The 21,851-nt window shown below is 39.9% G+C and overlaps 1 protein-coding gene across 1 annotated transcript in view; it reads right to left on the reverse strand.

The window, feature by feature from the left end:
• The window catches only part of VPS13B (vacuolar protein sorting 13 homolog B), a gene marked incomplete at both ends in the record, with an annotated part of 485,525 nt that overhangs the window by 11,368 nt on the left and 452,306 nt on the right, over positions 1 to 21,851 (reverse strand). Inside the window, 10 exons of the mRNA XM_081996267.1 lie at positions 5,024 to 5,194; positions 6,107 to 6,283; positions 10,741 to 11,564; positions 12,769 to 12,887; positions 15,446 to 15,645; positions 16,233 to 16,360; positions 17,912 to 18,195; positions 19,299 to 19,445; positions 19,903 to 20,091; positions 21,056 to 21,257. Coding sequence (XP_081852393.1) covers positions 5,024 to 5,194; positions 6,107 to 6,283; positions 10,741 to 11,564; positions 12,769 to 12,887; positions 15,446 to 15,645; positions 16,233 to 16,360; positions 17,912 to 18,195; positions 19,299 to 19,445; positions 19,903 to 20,091; positions 21,056 to 21,257 — 2,441 coding nt within the window. The remainder of the gene's footprint in view (positions 1 to 5,023; positions 5,195 to 6,106; positions 6,284 to 10,740; positions 11,565 to 12,768; positions 12,888 to 15,445; positions 15,646 to 16,232; positions 16,361 to 17,911; positions 18,196 to 19,298; positions 19,446 to 19,902; positions 20,092 to 21,055; positions 21,258 to 21,851) is intronic.

The following is a 21,851-nucleotide window of genomic DNA, read 5'->3' on the forward strand; positions in this document are numbered from 1 at the left end:
GTCTTTTCTTTTGTACAATTGTGATGCATTTGAAGGCATAAAACAATACTTGGTGTTCTGCTACGTTACAGTATTATGTTACCCTGTGACCTCCCTCACCCTATCTATCGAGGTCATCCACAGCAACTGCACTTTCAGAACAGAAGTTATTGCCTTATTAAATGTAATCCATCTAAGTCCTAGCACTAGTAAATTATTTACTGCAATACACTTGAGCAATGTTATAAGGTAATAATAAATAAGAGCCGACTCCAAAGGACCTGTGGTATGCTCCAGGCACTTCTCAGCTGGAATTAGGCCCAGAGGACAAGGAAACGGAATGGAGACTGCTGTGACTGTGTTATATAAGATTATTTATATAGTGCCCCAAATAATGCATAGCTTAATTAGCTGGTTGTTTAGTACTTCCACACTTTCTGTTATTCTGCCATTTTATGCATGCTCTGAACTTGTCTGTGAAGCCACTGTGCTTTCATACATCAAATCCTTTTGCAAGTCCTGTTTTTTTACCTGCAAAAAATATAACCAATGATCTCCTCTTTCCCCTCCGCTCACCCTTCGTAATCTCTTCTCTCAAACAGCAACTCACTGACATAACTCATTCACGTGCTGTGGTCATGCCCACAAATCACATAATAAACCATAACCTTACTCCTGATCCTACCCTCCTTGCATGGGGAAGCCAGATCTGTGCAGCTCCTTTCTTGTGTGCATCATGTGTGGGCAAAGGAAAAAAACCCATAGGTCAAAGGCTGAGCAACCTCAAAACCCAACAGCAGTGAGATAATGGTGACGCACACGTCAGGTTCATTGCAACTCCTAGCAGCAGAAACTGTGTGTGAAGCAGATGTCCCCTGTGTCCGTGTGGCTTCCCTCTTTCTAGCACAACGTTAGTGACGTGGTAGGAGCACCATGCTGGATGGACTTACCACAGAAGGTCTCTCCCCCCAGATTTCAGTAGGGTATCAGGGAAGCAGAGCATGGAGTCACATGTAGTGGTTCCTCCCTTTCCACTCTCATTCTCACAGTCTAGAGACAGCTATGGTGTCCTACTGCTGTCCCTGTCCCTTCTCTGTAATGTCCCGTGCCCTTTTTTTTTTTTTTAAATGAAACCATTCTCCATTTTTCTTTCCTTCCTTACCCTAGGCATTCAATTTTATATGCATGTCCACATATGTACACACAGACTACACATGTATAAATAAAACCTCAATAAAATTAAACACCAAAGCAACAAAATAAAAACATATTCTTCCATTACTGGACCAAAGAGGTTCCAGCAACACCGTAACATCTGCTAAACATCAGCTGGGGTGCACTCTGGTTAATACATGTTGCTGAGTAACCATAAAAAAGATACTTTGATAACTACAAAATTCAGACAGTTCAGAGTATATCACTGTATTACTTCACGAAGAATTTGATTACAGGCAGCAACTGGCTCATGCAGAGACTGACAATGTTTGGTGAACGTAGCATGGCTTACAGAACTTAGCAAAGCTCAAGTTGCTTGTGACAAACTCTTTCAGACCAAGAAATAATTAGAAAAAAATCCCCCACCAGGAGAAACTGGCCATGTTTTGCCCTGAGTCCGGAAGCTAGCCAAGCTGAAACCATTTTGCTTCCTTTTCTTTTCCCTGTTGTCCTTCAGGATCGCTGCTGGCGTTTCACACCAAAAATACGGCTGAAGCGCAGTCTCATCACAGCAAACACCACACGAAAATGCAGCTACAGGAACAGAGCACCTGGTGGCACGCATTAATATATTTGCAGAATTTGTGCATGGAATAGCACACCTTCAGGATTACCACTGGCTCTTAGCATCTCGCTTGTAGATAGGCAAACGTAGAGTGGTGTCCCCCCACCCCTCCACCCCCGGCATAATAACAAAAACTTGAGCTTCTGAAATCCAGGCTTTACCTTCTCCAGCAGCACAGTTACACTGTCGGTCAGTATTACTATCAATTCACCTTCCTCAAAAGCAGGAAGGAGTAACTGAAATGTGGGACACTTTTGCCATTGTGAAAAATGGCTTTTTCTAATAGTTGTCGGATTTTTGGTTATCCAGAAATGCTCAGCTTCTTACAGGGAGCTACTTCAATACTATATTTTTCACCAGGACCAGTAGTTGAAAATAAAGCCTATAGTTTCAATATTCTCTTTCACACAGTTATAAATCTTTATTTTAAGCTTGACTTTGTCATGAAAAATGCAAGAGATAGTTCTGTGGTGAGGAGTGCCAATCTTCTAAATATTTTAAATACAATTTTACTGCATTTTTGTCTAATCGTATAGAAGAAAAAATACACCTATCAGAAGCTTTTGCTTCTTTTCACGCAGAGATGTTACTAAAATGACCCAGAAGTCTCCCCCAAACTAAAAAAGATGACAACAGCCGGCCAAAGATAACAATCAAATCAAACAACACTCTGACAGTGCTTGAGTCATTTAAAACGAGACAGGACAAAGCACTTAAGAATGTACCACAGGGAACAACTTGCACCGAGGAGGAGACAAGAGCACATGATTTTGGCCCTCATTCAGCAAAGCTCTTAAGCACATGCTTAAGTGCTTTGCTGAATCAGGGCCACCATGAGCCAGATTTTCAGAAAAATCAGAAACTCAACTCTTCTTTTTGCGCAGATACCACAATGTCTCGGTGAACTGAGGGCTCTTACATGCCTGTGCCTAGGCACGAAATCTGCGTTTGCAATTCTTTAAGCTGCTTGCATGAGTCAGATGGTTTTTACAAACGTGATAGTACTGTGACTATCCTAGAAATCTTTTTCACACTTCTCAGTTTTACAGTTGGAAAGTCATAGAAGTTATGGTTTCAAAGGATCTTGCTCTGTGCATTCCTGTGCTCATCTGAATGCTTCATCCCTGTGAAGGAAAACAACACAGCAGCTCCGCTTCGTTTCGTTATGTATGAAGAATGGAAGTGTTTTTAGAGTAAGCACGTTCACATTTACTCTGAACATGCTGGTGAAAGAAAGCAGCACGGTGATACCTTCCCTTCAGCTATGACTGTTTTTTTGAGGGGAGGCCATAATATTCTTTAAACTAAATGGTCAGGACAGAAACAGCTTTCTGATGCGTTTGTAAAAATCAAAATGTAGGTCTCTTCTTAATTTAGGGCTCGACACATTTACATGAATGCTGCTGTGCATACAGAGAAAACATGCTTTTTAAAAAATAAATAAAAAAATTATGCCTGATACAAATTCAGTGTAATATTTCTGATTCCTCCCTTAGTGAGAGGAACCATACTTGTCCAGTCCAGCTACACAGTAACCGTAGCTATTTATCTGGGTGCTTCATTGCCTCCACTGCTAAGAACAGAGGTATTTAGCAGGGAGGAATCTCTAAATAACAACAGCGGAGCAAAACCAAGATCCTAGCTTGTGGAGGAGCACAGCTTAAATGCTAATATGAAGCTCTAAGTTTCTAACATGAAGTCTGATTTCTCAGGAAATCAGGGACAGTAGAATTCTAGCTCTTTTTTTTTTGGTTTTGTTTTTAACTCGGGCGTACTCCCGCGAACGACGGAAGCCTTGTGCGCAGGGAGGTACAGGCACGGCGTATTTGTGTGTGCACGTTATGAGTTCCCGGCCTTCCTGAACAGCAGAAACTTTGCCTTGTTACAGCCAAAGCTACGAAGTTTTGCTCTTTACTTCAGGCTGTACCGCTGATGCTTTTAGCTCTGAAGGGCTCTGGTGTGTCAGTGAAGGGGATAGGCACCACGTTATTTTGCTTTCTTCTTAATAGCTGAGCCAAGATCACCAAACCATTTCACCAGCACATATACACCAGGCCGACACAGCGCTTCTAAAAGTATAATCTTTCATCCAGCTACTCAACCTGACTGCCCTTAGCCCAATAAAACAAGAAGGAAAAATAAAACCTTCTCCAAACTGCCTTTGATTTGCAACACCAGTAACAGCTTACTATTGGGATGGTAGCTACTAATATATGAAATTTCTCCTTTATGCACATTTCTCCCAGGACACTCACTCACTGGTTTACAGGCATTATCAAATGACAGTGCTTCACATCATCTAATGTTATTGCTTAAAATAATTTCCAGTAACTCAACCCAAACTTGTAACATTTTTACCACTTCCTCTTTGGGGCTTTCAGGGTTGTGGTTGCAAATTTAGGAGTTGTGTACACTACTGAAGATTAGGAAAGAGGACAAATCCTTTCAAGCTTCAGCTCTTCTAACCTTTTGCACTGGACTGCTTTTGGTCACTTTGATCTCTAAGGGATTCATACTCTTTAATACGTACTGAGGAACTCTGCCAAACAATACAGTTCTGCATTCCTTTGCTGTGTGACAAGTAGAAGTAACCTAGAAAATCCAGCCCCTTACTGCAAAACTTCTCGCAGAGATTTTTTCCAGTGCGGGTTAGTTTTCAAATTTTTAGATACTATTTTGAAATGGCCAGCCTAATCCCCACTTCTAACCAAACCACTTGGCTGCTTGATGAATACAATTACACTGAATCAGGATGATCTGGGTCTCTTTGTAAAAGCAGAATTCCTCATCAAAGCTTACTTAACATCTGCACTAAGTTCAAGTGGTTTTCAAACAAAACCAAGAATCCCCGATATCTACAGTGCAGCAAAAACAAGCAGGTTCGGAAGGCATTCCTATAACTCACTGGAAAGTAAACATCAGCGTGATGACGTCTTTGTGCTGACTTAGCTATAAGTCACCCTGCCCAATGCAGAATTATTCTTTTCTTCTCAGATATGCATCATGTAACAATGAAAATATTATTTCACAAAGAGAGTGCAAACTCGCTCCATATCTGCAATTATTTTATCAGCAAAAAACATATACAAAGGTCACTAAACCTTGATAAAAAGAAACAGTATCTTATACACGTACTGTGAGCCTATGTCACAAGAAAACACCAAAAGAAAGAGAATTTGCAGTTATAACTCACATGTAGAAAAGGCTGGTGAGCAGATCAGAAAACACTATTATCACTCAACTTGATATTTAGTAGTACATTACCTAGAAGACTAATGCCTAAACGAGAGAGCCCCTGTCTCAGTCCTTCTCCCAGGCTCTCTGGAAGCTGCCTTCTCCATTCTTCTTGTCGGTTGTAATGCTCCTCATCCAGTGACAGCCTATCCATATTCCGAGCAAGACTTGTTGCCAGATTGGTAATTGACGTCAGTGTACCTAAATACATGGAGATATACATTTGGGTCTGGATCAAAATGCTTTAATTTAAAACACGGAGACGTTGTACGCCTGACTGCAATACTGAGCTTACGAGCAGAACAGCAAGTCGACTGAAAAGTCGCCCATGTGTAACATGCTTTACTATTTGTTAAGCATCACCACACTGCTGCTGCGGTCCACGTCACGCCTTTTACATTAGCCTGCACCAGGTTTGCCTGGCCAGTGGGAACAGCAACTCGTCCGAACATCCTTCCCCGGGTCCCCAACTTCTGTAAGGCTAACCTAAACGGAGTGGGGGGGACGTGTGTGTGACGGAAAGGTAAACAAATATTTACAGAAGGAGCCCGGGAGGACGTGTCCTGAGGGAGCCTGGAGCAGCAGCCCAGGGTCTCTCCCGGGCGGCTGAAGCCACGCGATGGCACTGTTTATACAGACTTCGCAAAACAAAAAGCTGCTCCTGTTCTCAGGCCAGCCCAGCCCTGCTGTCAAAACCCATCCACGTACTTACACAGTTATGACAACTGTATCTACTTTTTTTTTTTTTTTGGAAAAAAGAAATAATAAATATGATGAGGCGACGGAGTGTAGAATTTCTGATGGTTAGCAGAAGTACAGAACACCTTTAATATTTCTGCAGTTATCACATGAAATACTGGCTGAGCCAATCTCCATTTCCCACTGGGAGGTTTAAAATTCTGAAGTTTCTGAAACACTCTTACGCGCTGTAGTTAAGCGGTGATCTGTTTAATACATAAGATGTTATATGTGAGCTTTCTTACCCTCCTAGCATTTCGCTGCAGCCTAGCAAGCCAAACAAAGCTGCAAGCAATATTGTTTAAAACTTTAACACATCCTTTAACAACGCACAACAACAAAGCAGTAGTAGGAGCAACAAAGTGAAAGCTCTACCTTTGGAAATGTGTTTTACAAATGATGTTGTTCCTCTGGAAACTCCACTGACAAATGCTCCTGGGCCTCTGGTCAGCCCTTCATAGGGGAGCCGAAAGAAATCGGCTATGCCGTTCCCTATGCTTCTCACCAGACTAGCAGGGCTTCCAAGAATTTCCAACGATCCGACAACCCAGCCTGTGTGGAGAAACAAGACACATGTTACGGCTGCAAAAACTGCAGAAGCAGCAGTTGTGAAAAGGTTATTCCTTAATTCTCTTTTTCACACTAGAATTCATCACATTATGAACTTCCTTTGAGCAAAACACGGGAAATAACTCATCCACTATGAATTCAGAAATGGCAATCTTTCATACTTCGTAAATCAAAGAAATCCTTTTGGCAAACTCACAAATAGCTTTAGAATGACTTCCTTCCAGGAGCTTCCCGTATTTCTGCTAAAAGTGTGCTAGGGAGGCGGATGCGAGAGCCTCGCAGCTACGGAGGAACGGGACTGCGAGTTCAGATCGCTGGGTCGGTTTTAGACGCTATAAGGCAGCGTTGTGATTTCAACATCCTTATGTGATAGAATTGTGACAGGGAGTTTACACGGATACAATGTACTGCTTTACAGGAGTGTGCAGGTCAACTGCTTGATGGAGTGTTAGGAAAGGGGATGCAGATTTTTGACAAGTGCTTAAGAAGTTATTTTAAATCCACCCCAACCCTTCTAAGCTGATCATTTTCTTTCAGAGTGCAGTGAAAGCCAGACAAATGTCTTTTGCTCAGTACAGTTGTGTAAACAGCAATGACATCTACATGCTGATTAGGTTACTCATAGGGGAGTATTCCTTATGCATATCCCAGGAGAGGTTTCTGCGGATCTGGTTTCCTATATAAACGCAGGGTTGCCAGCAGCTCGCTGGATGGCCGAGCACGCAGCAATCTGTTGCTGGAAAGCTGTTCGCAGGTCTTGTCTTTCTCAGGCTGGTTGGCAGCAGATTTATTAGGGAAATAGTGCTGCATAACTTTTTTTTTTCAGCAGCCCAGAGAGAGCGATTCAGAAATGGCAATAAAAGTTAAATGGGAACTGCCTGGTCTTTGAGCCCTGGTACCATGAATTTCAGCTGGCACTGTTGGAGCGACACAAGGCACAAGGAGACTGAAAGATGGACAGACTGGCCTCTTGCTCTCCTGCTGAGGGTCCTTGATCTGCGCTGCCCGCCTCATTCCCATCTCATCACCGCAAACTCCTGCTATCCAGATGCTTTTCTTGTTTTCTGTTAACCCCTCCCAGTCACTCCTGTGGAAGGCTGAATCATGAAACTGAACAGCAGAGAAAATGTTACTCATATGAAATGAATTAATCTCATACTATCATTCTAAGCTCCCGGAAAATCTATTATTCTTGTTGAATCTGTCCCACATTTCAGCCCTGGCAGGTTGAGAACTCCAGTATCTGCAGTATAAAAAGCAGTAACCACAGTGGACGTAAGGGAGAGGGTGGGATGGACTACGAAAACAAAAAACAAGTACTACTGGCAACGCGACGAGTAGAGCGGCAGCGAGCGCTGTGGCCCCGCGGTGCCTGCCCTGGAAAGGAGCATCCCCCTGGCCGTCCTTCCCTGCTGGGGACCAGGGGAAGCCAGCGCTCCAGGCTGGGCCTGCGACTGCCTCGCTGCAGTATTTTTAATAAATTACCCTTGCCACTGTGTGAAGTGATGAAAAGCTGGAGGGGTGGGGAGGCATGTACAGATGGAAGAGATGCTCTTTCTGCTTTTTCTGATCAATAATGTTGCAGTAATCCCTTACAGCTTTCCCCCCCCCGCCAAATATTCTTGGCATTCCTTGTCCTGAGGTGGTGGTGTGATGGGAAGGGGCTTGCACGACACCGTGGCTTAGTGCCTTGCTGCCCTGTAACACCCCCAGCAGGCACTGCCAAGCTGGGCACGGGAGACGCCAACTCTACTTACCTGTTTGGCCAGCCAGAGTGTTCAGGAATGAAAACTGGATTAAAACCAGGAATGAAACCAGTTGAACACAAAGCTGAGGGGTTACCTGGTATCCTGGGGATGGGCTGTTGCAGTCTGGCCCTGGCCTGTGGGCTGTCGGTTTTGAGAAGCTCTGGAAGGAGCGTGCTCACCCTTGGAGAGCACACGGGAGGAACGTGCAACCTGCAGCAAGGGTGACCCGCCTTGGCCAACGCTCAGAGCAAAATTAATGGCTCCTCACCGCCGGCATGGACCACCCAACCCAAGGAGGATGGTGTGGGAGTAAGTTGGGAATAGGAGAATGATGAATCAGGAATAATCTCTCAATTCACAAGCTCTGTGCTGCATTTTACTTTGCATGACTATACTATCATGTCAGGTTACCATTTCCCAAAGTATGCTTAGTAATTACATCCACTAATATGAAATAATTATAACTGTATTAGCAGAGAGCCACTGCATTTTCTTTATAGGCAACTATAGGGTTAGATCGGGCTGATACCAGTAATATTTTAAAATAGAATTTTATTAACTTTCAAATAGAAGCCAACTTAATTAGAAAAGGATGGGAGATTTCCATTGCAAGTTTTGCTAATTTGAGACAAGCAGTCCTAATCAGCATATTTGAGCAGAGATCTCCAGCCCTATTCATTGCTTACGAGACATGGATTCTGGACACTCCTTTGCAACATATGGGGCAGCCTGATAACCCCCTTTAGCAGGCTTTGGGGCAAATCCTGCCCCCTCTCACAGGGCAGCAATGGTCTTGCACACAGACCAAGGGCAAAATGAGACTATATCCAACTTGGAACATACGGAAGAGCTGTATGGGAATGCCGTTATTGCAGATGCTACAATGATTTATGCATGGGACAGTGGTGAGCAGAAGAGCGTCAAACAACCCATCGTTTTGCAGATTAATGTGGTTAAAATGCAAGAGAGTGAGGTCCTCTTCCACAAGAGACCAATCCAAGAAGGGTAAGTCAGCTGATGGTGAGGAAAGGACTCAGGGTTTGCAGACCACATAATGCTTTTTGCTTGATTTTTCCTCCCTTTTAACTTGTTGACACAATTAGCCTTTTGACAAGTGTCACAAATTCTTCAAAATAAAGCGTTGTCTTTGCCCAAGTAAACATTAATCAATACAATTCACCATTTTAATCATGGTAACCCCTTTCAAAAAATACATTTTAGATTTAGTGCTTTGAGTGGGATTTAAGTAGTAACTAAATATATGCTTATCTATCTTCCTGAAGAGAAGTTCCACTGAAGCAAACCTTATTTCTTAATATTTAAACCTGCTTGATTTCAGCTACATCATGAGCCCAGTGGCCTGTGCACTAGTGCACACTGCAAGAGTAGCACAGGAGGAAGGACCAAGACCAGGCTCAGGAATCCCTAACTAGCATATGTGCCGCCTGTGGGATGATGCAGATGAAAAGCCAGTATAACTCCAATTTTCTGCTGCAGTCTATCACCACTTGTATCATCATTCCTAGCCAGTTGTGGGGAGAAACATTCACACCATGGACCGTATTTACCCACAGTTTCTCTCTTAATTAGCAAGGAACTAGATCTCTCCTTTAGTACTATGGGATTTGACTGTAAAACAAGTCCAAACAAGTAGTAAGAAGAAAAACCTAGAAATTTTGCAAGCAAAATAATGGAAGAAAACAATGAATCGGTGCACAATTTTGTACACAGTTGCCATATTCAGCTGTGCAAGTCAAGTATGCACACAGTGAAAGACCAGACCAGCATCTCGCTATTTCTATTTATAAATACCTGAAATGCTTGCACACAAGTTTGGAAACTGCACAGAAATCAGGTCGCAGCTATGCTTGCAGCACAAATGGAAACATCAGGATTTCAGAAAATCTGACCATTAGTATTGCAGAAAAATAAATCCCATGTTTCAGTGTGGAGTACGTTACTTGTGTCTGATCATGGAGGAGCTTCGTCCTCTTTCAGGTACAAATTCCACTCCACACTAAGACACGCCAGAGACCAAATCTCATGATTTCTAAATTAATATTTATGGGAACAGAATGTACCTGCTAACCTAATAGAGTAATTGCTCACCATTGAATCTATATGGGAAAAAGTTAGTTACAGCAGACTTCGTAGTTCTTGGATCAAAGGACAACAAACATCTGTGTGCCAGTTTAGCATGAAGGCTTTATGAAGAAAGACAGATTTCTAATCATAAACTGCAGCCAAAAGGAGTTTTAACAACAAAACAACATTCAGGGCTATAATTTACTTCTGAATGCAGAGCAACATGCTGAATAATTTGATTAAATGTAGTTTTGGGAAGTTTATGTGAGGAATGTGGGTTGATTCTGACTAGTGCTATAATATAAAATGACAAAACCTAAGCCAGCTAGAATACATTTTTATGCTGTGTTCGGGGTTTCGTAAAGCCTTCAGGCGGCTGGCTAATGTTTAGCACAACTTTACAAATCTTCACTGGTGTCTGCTCACCCATTTTATTTCCCTTCTGTCATATGGCAGGACATGAAAGGTGTCTGAAAACATCATTATCAAACGGTGTCTGAGGAAAACAATAATTGTATGGCTAACATCTAGGTTATTCAGCTTGAGAGACAACCACAGAATCCTGGTACCTAATAAAAATGTTACATGTAAAGGAAAAGTACTGACCTGCTCTGAAAAGTGCTCCAGCAGCATAATGCATGGCCAAGGCATGGACAAGCTGCCTGGCAGTGGTGAAGATGGGCCCTCGCTCAAACACAGAGAAGGAGAGAGGCGTGTGATCTGAGGCTATGTACAGTTTCAGTGAAGCATGAATACTGACAAGGAGATTAACGGGTTGTATCGTGAATTTTCTTAACTTCACTGGCTTGACTAAAGCTCTTGCATGCTGTCTCACTTGTTCAGGCAGTATCAGGGTAGTATCTGAAGTATTCATGGATTGACAAGTGGTTTTGTTTTCTGGAAGATATGTATCAAACAAAGTCTTAATGTAGTAAACAAAAGTGTCTTCCACATACAGCCTAGCTGGTTTGAGCTCAAAGCTAAGGTCATTCACGTGAAACATGAAATTCTCTTCCTCGGAAAAAGCAATGTAGAGTTTTATAAAGCAGTTTTCCTTATAGTTTTCCAAGTCTTTGTTACAAACAATGAGGTTGTTCACTCTGGACCACTGCACGGTCTCGTTTTTCTCTCCTTGGCACAGCAAGACTGCAAAATGGAAATTGGATTTGCTGTACAACTGATTGTCCAGTTGCAAGTCTTCACAATACACTTGGAGACTATGAAATTGTGGGAGGCCTTCCACAGCATCTCGCTGCAACTCCTGCGACAAGGGTCTCACGTAGCTGGTGGCTGGGCCCATGTTGAGGAAAATGTTGTCTGCTGTGAGCCGCAGAAGTTCAGATGACACTTTGTGGTTTGTAATATCATCAAACGCAGAAAGACTTAACTGACTGATGAACATTTTCAGTGACAGAGTCTGCTCTTGACTTCTAGACAGGAGGGAAAAGAGGCTTTGTTACTTCATGTATTTTAAGTTCACCTGGCATCTTGCTTTCTCAAAAATCTATCAGAAGAGACATTCTCTATTTATTATGGGAAACTCATTGTGCAAGTCCCATTAATATTAATGGGATCTGGCATCCTTAATCACCACAGTACCTCGGGTACCGCTCAGGAGGTCGTCTAAGAAATGGGATACTACACATCTATGCCATGTTTCTTTTTCTTTCTTATCAATCAACAGGATAGTTCGGACAGGAACATCTCTATATACACAGTAATTCCCTATTACATTTGCAACAGAGACAGATATTAAAGGAGACAACAAATACAATTTTCTGATAATTCATGTACAGCTTCAGCTGTTACAATATCTTCTGGGAGCCACAACTGAAGGTTACTATTATGGATAATTAATTTTATGTCACCTGCAGCGAGTGCCCTCCAATGAAGCCACCACAGCATTTTTATACTGACAACATTTAGGGCCTCCCCCCCTCCAGTGTTAACTGCCCATTGCCAAGTTTAACTAGCAAGTGGGCTATTATGTACTGCTGATGACCAGTTTCTCAGGGATTAATACTTAATTACAGTGCAAATAAAAACAGTACAACAAATTCCACGCTAATTGTAACAGCATTGCTGGAGGCGAGGCATTCTGCATCTTGGAAATAGGTAGTGTTATAATTGCACTTGAGGACCAGGTTGTGGTGTGTTATGGAAGTGCGGAAGTCTTCTAAAAAAGAGTGTTATAATTAAGTACAGTTAATTACTGACTGTAAGACTATTTCTACAGTACTTGCACGTCAAGCTTCCTACCAATTGTAGTGGGAGCTTGTATGATTACAGATGGCAGGACCTGGTTAAATACATTTTCAACTGATGAACACACTCAAAACTTAATTATGACGGAAAATGTATCTTTTTAATGAACAACTCAGGACTTCCTTTTGTCTCAGACATCTAGTGTTTACCCTAAAGTGACATGACTTTTGTTGTTAGATTGTCCTTTGGTTAACTGTGATATACAAAGCATAACATATGGTCTAAACATATGCTACAGAGTATGCAGTAGTATTAAACAAAACAAACAGTTAATCCAAAGTTTGTATGTCAGTTAACACTTAGAAAGCTGACCGACCTCTCAGCACTCTTTGGCAATGCTTTTTATCATCTTCTATGTGCTTTATGTACCTGTTGAGGTTGATCTCGACAGGTCCCGCTCTTCCTTCTGGGGCCAAGGTTATGACTATTGTTCCACACCGATGGGTGATGTCCACATAAACATAGCCAAAGCCAGTTAAGAACACAATCTAGTGGAGAGAGTTAGAAACATATGGAATGCTACTGAAATTATTGTTTTTAATGTCACAATTTGAATTAATCTTATCTGGTTGAGATCTGGTTGAGATCTTTTACTCAAATAATGATACTGTTCAGGAAAAGCAGAAACAGATTTCAATACTTCAGAAAATAACAGCTCTGATACTTGAAGTATTTCAGTTCTACTGCAAGATGAAATTTGCACCTCATCCTTTAACTGTATAACTGAATACATTTTAATAAGAAACTTCTCCAGAAATAAGCAAGATGTGCTGGGGAGGGGTGAGGTTATATGAGAAAAGTATAAATAGGAAATTTTAATTTGTGATTTTGGATTAAGGAGAAAGGCATGTTCCTAGAGCTCTGCAAAATCCCACCTTTCTCCTCTGGAAAACAAACCCTAAATTAACATTATGTTGCTATGTCCCAGCTCAGAGCTGGTTAGATGAACGGCTGATAGCATGATGCAAAACACATGAAGACTAAAAAAATAAGTAACATTTTGGATTCATGAAAACCTGCTTAATAACTCAACACTGAACACATTTTTAAGCCATCTAAACAGGTTTTGTGGGAACACCTTCACAAGCAAGGTGCTGCCACAAGGAAATGGCAAATGTCTATCGGAAAGTGTAAAACATCAAACGTCTGAAAAGGCACAAAGATGGGAACTTGACAACAGGTTTGTGTCTTGCTTGCAGATGTGCAAACTTCATTCTGAACATGTTGTCTTTAGGAATAGATATTCTACTTAAAGAAACGAAATACTATTTTTGGAGCTTAATTCTGCAATATTTCCATGCAAGTTTTGTAATGTTTTTGTTCTTCCAGAATAAAAAAAGATTAACGATTAAGGTCTTTTTAGGTTTGGGAAACTCACAGCAGTCATTGTTAGAGCAAGCTGGCTTCTGTTTCCTTGTAGGGCTACTATCAACACAATTGTTTACTGGATTGTAATGACAGAAGCTATAATTTAAAGGAATGCAAACCCAAGGAATAACACAAATATAATAGACTAGTACAGGTAAAGTAAACAGTTGTTTGTCTTGAAGAATCTTCCCTGTTGTTAACAAGTCACCAGAAGGAAAAGCACCTGGAAGTTCAGTAGGATCAGCACTTAAACCGATTCTCGTTACACTATTTATAATAACCTTGCACAGATAATTAAATGTTGTTCATCAAGTTATGTCTTATTCTTTGGAGAATTACATACAAAAGAATCTCTAATTTCGATATGTCAATTTTAATCTTTTGCTTATCTTAAACAGATTCACAGTCCTGCATGAGGTAATTGGAGAAAAAAGGACATTTACTGAATTTTCAATACACTCTCATTATTCTAGAAAACCCTCACTGATCTTAAAGATGGGTCATTTTCATTCCAATTTCAGATGATTCTGATGAAAAAGGTAAGTACCTTAATTTTGGTAAATAAATAAAATTTTCTTTCTAACAGAATAAGAAGTACCGATCTGTGCCTAGGTAGAAAGAGTACAAATTATCTAAGGTCCTCTAAATCCCAGTTATTTTACAATCTGAACCAAGTTGTATGTGAAGCTATTAGCATATTCCTTGTGTACTTACATAGTTTCCTAAGAGAAAGACTGACTGAGAAATCCTGGGGAAATTCTCAAAGTGTAAACCCTAAAACTTCAATAACAGAAGGCTACACTTTTTATTTGGAGAGTTCTTCAAGTAGACAATGATCCCCAAATGTTGTCTTAGCATCTAATTCCTTCTAGGAGCCAGATACTTATAAAGAACCCTGGTCTGGCATAACATTAATGACTGAAATATGAAACCTCGCGTTGCTTGACTGGCTTGCTGAATGAAACCGAACTACTTGCTATATAACATAACACTCAATAATCAAGAGCATTTTGTGATTGGTCCCCAGGGAAAACATCTGAAACTAGTATTTCTTTCAAAGAGCCAAGCAGTTTATGTTGATTCCATGTAAACTAATGACTTCAAAGATGGAAAAAATTCCCATCAAAAAGAATTACTCCAGTCAAGGAAGTTTTCATTTACCTCAAAACGGGAGAAAAATAACAGAAGCAAAAAAAGGGGCACTTAGTTTTGTTTTAGAAAGACCTGTGTAGCTTCTGTGAAGACACAGGGGGAGAATGACAGCGATGATTCCCACAAGATGTAAAGATAAAAATCCTGTGATAATTAAGTTACCAAATAGAAGGATTTTCCTGGATCCTGTGGGATTCGCTGCTTACAGGGTCAGAAATTTTCAGGACTGATTTTTCCAGGGTATCCCTTGGCCTTGCCAGGTTGATCAAAAAGAAGTGAAAAAATTCAGCACTAGAAAGCCTGTATTTTTGAGCTAGCTGTTTTTAAAACCGACAGTGAAGAAGGTAATCTGTACTTTAAAACTTCCATGGGAAAGGGCTTAAGAAGGAGAGCTCCCAAGACTTAAATTAAAAAAACCCTAAAACCAACAGAAAGGATAGGCTTATTGCAGAGGAACAATATACATTGCAGGCCAGGAAGACAACCATTTATGCTGTGAACTAGGAAATAGTTTATAGCGATTTACTTGTGTTCCTTGATTGTTGATGTCCACAAAATCACTCCATTCATTTACTAATTCATCAGACGACACCACTTTCAGAAGAATGCTGGGTAAAAAATCTCTTGTTTTGCAATCTGGATAGCTGGAGACTTGATGGTAAAGTTCATGATGAACTGAACATTCAGCTGGAATCTTTCTACAGTAAACTTCAAACTTTGGTGTATCTGAAATTTTATAAAACATATAAGATTAGGGCTTTCTAAAACCCATGTTAAATCAAAACTTACCTATGCTTACACAAACTAGGAAGTTTCTGCCTGAAATATTACTAATAAATAAAACACTACTGTTCTGTTGGTTGGAATTTTATGTGTTCATGTTTTTTTTCCTTTTTAATGTCATTAAGATTTACATGAATAATGTTCCACTGATCATTACATTAACATACTGTAACTGGAATTTTGGCAATATGTTTTGTATTACATTTGCAAATTTGAGGAGATTTTAATGTTCCATGGGATTGAATTGATGTCAACAAAACTCCACTGCCTTCTAGTTTCCTACCGCCAAGTCATCTTGACAGCTGGAACCAGGGTGACCCAAAAGGCTGGAGCCACGTAAGTTCATACTCCTGACCTCACGATTAGCTCCAATAGCTTCCAGGCTTCTGTATCTTCCAGAGTCTCTCACTTTGAGATAGACCTTTATGAGGGCATCAAGTTCTTGTTGTAACCAAGAATATATACTGAACTCAATTTTGTATTGGAGATACAATTTATACTACAACAGTGCACTGTTTCTAATTACCTACCTTTGAAGTTCTCTTTTAAAAGCAAGGGAACAGAGCACCTATTGTGGATAATTATACGAGGACTAGGATCTTCTGTAAGCGTTAGGTATGTCACGCCAAGATGCTCTTGATAAGTCAGTGCTATGGCTCTAAAACAGAAGCAGCTATATTTGATTATGCATGTTTTGGTTGAAATCTTCATGTATTATTACTCTGGACAATTAAAAACATTCAAAATTAGCATCTGTAAGATTCTTTATGATCAACTTCCAATTCCACAGGTATTTATATACATTTAGGCAAGTATGTATCTCCACTGAGACATAAACAGAAGAACATGTGGAAATAGCATGAAAAACAACATTAGAAAAGAAATCACTTCATAGAGACTACTCTTGAGTTAAATTGAGCACGTGTGTTTGCAAGATGGGAGCCCTAGCCGGCAGAGATTTATATTAAATTAAAAACATGAGATTGTAGGCCCAAATTTTCAACATAAATCTTTAAAATTTTCCAGAAGAATTTGCACACATACTTCTCTGATACACATGAAAGATATTTTAACAAATACATAAATCTGTAACTGACTGCTCCCCTGGAATGATCCACAATGCTATTGCCCTTTCAAATGTTAACGTTATGGATCATCACCACATAAATTTCCAAAATGAAAATAAATTAATTTAGTTCTACTCATTAGCTACATAAAATTTCTTCATGCATAAACACAAATTCTTTTCTTTCTTGTGCAAATTTATTGACTATTTCTAAAAAACTTCACCACATGGTGATTTTAAAAATCCAAACAGTCTGAAAATTTGATTAGGAACATGAGTTCCTCTATGCCTCTCTCGGAATTATAAGGAATCCTTTCCTTGGTCTTCCCCTTAAAACTTTTTTTAATCTGAAGTCTGTGAGAATCTTTAATATCCACAATGACACCTCTTAGCCTCTGCAGAGGAACTGTATGAGGGTTTGAATGATACCAAGCACTTCAGGCAAGAGAAAGATCATATGGCTGGTAATATATACTGATGTAGCTTCTATAATTTCAGCTGATTGTTTCTTGTTTTTACCGGTATAAGCATGAACAGATTCAGATATCAGGTCTGAGAACTGAAGTTGGGCATCTGACAAGTCATTGGACTGTTATTTTTTACTAGCTGGACGCATTTGCATGTAAATGGAATGCACATTTGAATATTTCAAGCTTTAAAACTTGGAAATCTTTCCTTGTTGTAGTCTCAAAATAGTTGCAGCCCTTTTTTGCTTTTCCTGTTTATCCTCTTATTATTCTTACTAAAATATATTTTTACCTTTTATAAACAAAACCTGAAGTTTTCTATTGCATTATTTCACACTGTTCTTGAACTCTTAAAATTGTTACCCACAAATTAAAAAAAGACCATAATCTCAAATATAAGTTTTCATGCTCTTATTTTGTATGCATGTAAAACCCAGCAGCCCATACATTATAAAAATTGTACAACTTGTACACGGTCATAACATTAAACCATTTATAATAAAAGCATCAAAACTATCAAAAGATAACAATTTTTAAATTAAAGTAAGACTTGCCTTTACATATGGGGGGCATGTGTTACTCTGACTTTTGCATTAATCTCTTATGGTTTCTTACTAGCTGAGGCTTTATAGCGACAAGCAAAGTTCATGATTCATGACTGTTCGGCGTACAGTACCTGGTACAAAATCCACTTTCACTACAAACCCCTGTGGGCACCGCCACGCTCTGCCTAGGGAACTCCTGTTTAAGGACAGCTGGTAGGCTCCACAGGTCACAACTGCCAGCGCAGCCGCCTGGACTGAAACTCAGCAGCATGCGTTTTTCAGTAAGAGGAGCCCCTGAAGTTGAGGGACTGGTGTCCGACATCAGGTCCCAGCAGGGCACAGCACTCAGCGCCTCGCTGGGTGGTGCCCCGGCTGGACTGACGTTGAACACCGTACTGTCCAGTGAGTGGAAGTCCTGGAAAGAAAAAAGATGGTGGTAGTAAGACACACTGGTTCATAATGGGAAGTTTATTCATGTTCATCTTGGACAGAATAGTCTCAAGTAGCCAACTGACCACAACTCAACTAGAAGTTGCACTAAGTCTACTGCATTAAAAGCTATTTGGCCAAATTCTGTCTTCAGGTATACTTAGGGAGTTAAGTGAGCAGAGTTATCGACAGTCCACTCTCAGTTGCACAACATAACTACCAAAAGCAACAGTTGCATCACTGTAACAACATAACTGTGAGAAGAAAATCCATTTATAGATATAAAATTAAGAATGGATTTTAGCCTCAACATTCTTCCAATTCCCCATCCCATAAGACTGCCACAAAATGTGCGATGCACAAATGTAGATACCAATGTGAAGAGAGCTAGTGCAGAAGTAAAACAATACAGAAATAGGGAACTTTAAAAATTTGTTTAGCTGCCAACTCTTCCAGAAAGTTTGACCCTGAGCATTCTTTCCACATATTTTACTATAAATGTAATCTTCAATAAATATGTATAAAAGGTTGATTAAAATATAATGACCGTGCATACATTTTGGTTCCTGTAAGCTAGTCCTTAAGTATACTGTGCGATTATTAGAAAACTGATATTCACGATTTGATGCAGTTTGCTGAAATACATAAACTTTGGGCACGTCTGCAGCTTCATTCAGATCACTGGAATCTTCCCAAAAGGATAACAAAAAGTTTTCAGCCTGCCAGGCCAATATACCTCTTTTACATGCAAACTCAGTAAAAATTCAGCGAACAATTTCGACAGCTACTACGGATTATGCTGCCTGTTTTACAGAAATGGCCATTAGTGCTTGAACAGATGGAGAACAGGCAGAACTAATTCTGCAATGTGCAAGAATCTCCTGCTTCGCACAGATTTCTGATCACAGTTAATTACTGGAGTTGAATTTACCCAGGATTCTGTATTTTAAATTAAAATGACATAAAATACTTTCATTATTATGTCTAAAGATTTCTGTTCAACTACGGCTATACGCAGTTGAGACCACAGAAATCTAAACACCCAGGTACCGCAGATGACAAACACAAACAGCATCCACAGCGCTTTACCTCTTCTCCTGAGTGGGGTTTGGAAATAGAAAGTTGTGGTCTATAATATATTTGATATGACGTATCATTGATTATTGTTGTCTTGTCTTCTATTTGTAGAATTTGTATACCTTGCTGAACCATAGAAGAAATGCAGAACTGACACAGCTGTAAGATAATAAAAATGATGATAAGGTCACACACAAAACCACAAGAGGTACTGAAATATAGCGACACAACTGCCATTATCTTTTTAACTGTGGAAACCCTGTCTATATTCATGCACTTTGTAACCGGAGCCACATCACATACTTCTGAAGTTGCATCTGTCAATGTTTTCCAAACAAGACTGAGAATTCATTAGTTCTTTTTCCAGAAGGTATTGTATTATCTTGGTGAGTTAGGCAGAATGTTTTTCACAATTTAATTCTTTAAATTATACTTCATGCATTGTTTATACTCTCATTATATTTTACATGTATTAACATAATTAAGGAGGAACTTTTACACTGCATACATTCGATTGTTTTCATCTGCTATATGACTGTTTTAAAATGATAAAGTTATTATGATAATGACATTATGATAAAGTTATTGTCATAAATCATGATAATTTTCTTCTAACCTTTTGACGACCTGGAAAAGCACCAAGTTTTATTTCTGCTTCAACAAAACCTTCTTCATCCAATGTTACTACTTCCCCGTTATCAGCATCCTTCCACTTTGGGGAGGTCACATTATGAACCAGTTTAATCGCCACTGATTTGTGCACAGTATTAGTGTTTGCCCAGTATATTCCAACCTGAAAAGCTTCCTGCAAGTGAAAAATGACCGATTATCACTTGTTGAAAATTTGATACACTTCTACTAGAGTTAAACGTAGTTTCCAGTATGAAGTCAATCTCATTTCTTCCCTTTCTCCCTCTGGTTCTCCCTGTGCGGTACAAGGATAGATGAAGCCACAATGCAAATATGGGACTGATCCTCACAGTGGAATCGAGACCATAGTCTACACTGAGATGTGGTAACAGGCAGCACTTTTGTTTATGAACAGACATACATGGGGGAAAAAAAGACGGCAAAATAAACAGGAAGTATCAGATTGTCCAACTGGAATTGACAAACCGCTGTGTCAAATTATTTTAATTCTTTCAAAAATAAAGAATATTGCGGTTGTAATAAAAAAGTATGTGAGTGGCCAAGCTAAGGCCATTACACAAAACTCTGAATTCAGGAAGGCAGGCATTCTAAAGAATCTTCCTTGTGTGTAATTCACTCTATCTCATTATCAAACCTTTCTTGGTAGCGTACGAGCTATGAAACAACTCAACCTAAAATGCTCTCAAACCAAACATTCCTTCCAGGCTGTCAGCTTTGCTACTGTGGTCAACACACTTCCCAAGTGACAGGTCGGCACAGCAGGGGCCGAAGTTTGCATTTGGCCTTTATAGCAATTTACTTGGGCTGCTACATTATGCCCATGCTGTGGATTCATTGGCTGGATTGAGAGGAAGGAGAGAAGGCTGCTGAATCAGATGGCATGCAGGTCTTCTTCCTACAGTGTCTTACGGACAATTTTTAACTATGCTATCAAGTATGTCGTGCTACCCACTTGGTGGCTCAGTCAGTGTGGCAAATTTCTATTGCTATTTCTACTCCTCATCATATGACTAACAGACGTAGTTACTGGAAAGTGGGAATCATCTGGATTAATAACCATTCTTCAGAATCAGAACATTTAGCAGAACTGTGCCTGCTAACGTGAATCGCAAAGTTACCTCAAAGTTGGGAGGTATAATTACTTTCCCAGTAGGTACTTGAAGAACGATCTTCTCTCCTTCAAACAGCCAGAGATCCCACTTGGACTGATTGATAAGCAAAGCCCAGGGCAAGAGTTCTATCAGCAGAGTTTTAATACATGGTTTCCACACTGACAGCTTTACCCGCATTGGGCTATCCCACTGAGACAGTTGTTCGTTGCTGTTCAAAAACAAATAAACAAAAAGATAAAGTCAAAGAAATAATTAATTCAAGATTACAAATGATAAGCCATCAAGACTTTTTTGGTTTTGAGATAGAAAAACAATCTCCTCTTACCTTAGCATTCTGGAACATACTGAGATGCCATCAGACAGATCTAGCTACATGTAGGCTATAAAGACATATTTTTAACGGCATAAGCTCATTCTAAATTTGGTCAATTAAAGAAACGGCTTAACAGAATTACCACTATCCTTCAGAACTAAACCTGCGATTTTACAGTCATAAAATCACATTTCCATTTTTTTTCAGCGACACCTCCTACACCATCTCCTTGTTTCTGTAGTGAAACAAAGAGCTACTGAATAAACAACAGCCTCTAGACCTGCAGTAAAGACAACAAAAGACACTTCTCAAAAAAGTAGTTCAATTTTTTTTCATCCTTACTGATGCAGTCATCTCAGTGTAACCCAGGGCAGCCCCTAGGGTGACCCCAATTTTTTCCTACCTGCAACAGATTCTGCAGGTTACATACGGGAATCATGTAATTACTGAAAAAAATACTCAATATTGATCACACATACTATTCTTGAA

This window comes from Phaethon aethereus (genome assembly GCF_964289735.1).
Source record: "Phaethon aethereus genome assembly, chromosome: 2".
NCBI lineage: Eukaryota > Metazoa > Chordata > Aves > Phaethontiformes > Phaethontidae > Phaethon > Phaethon aethereus.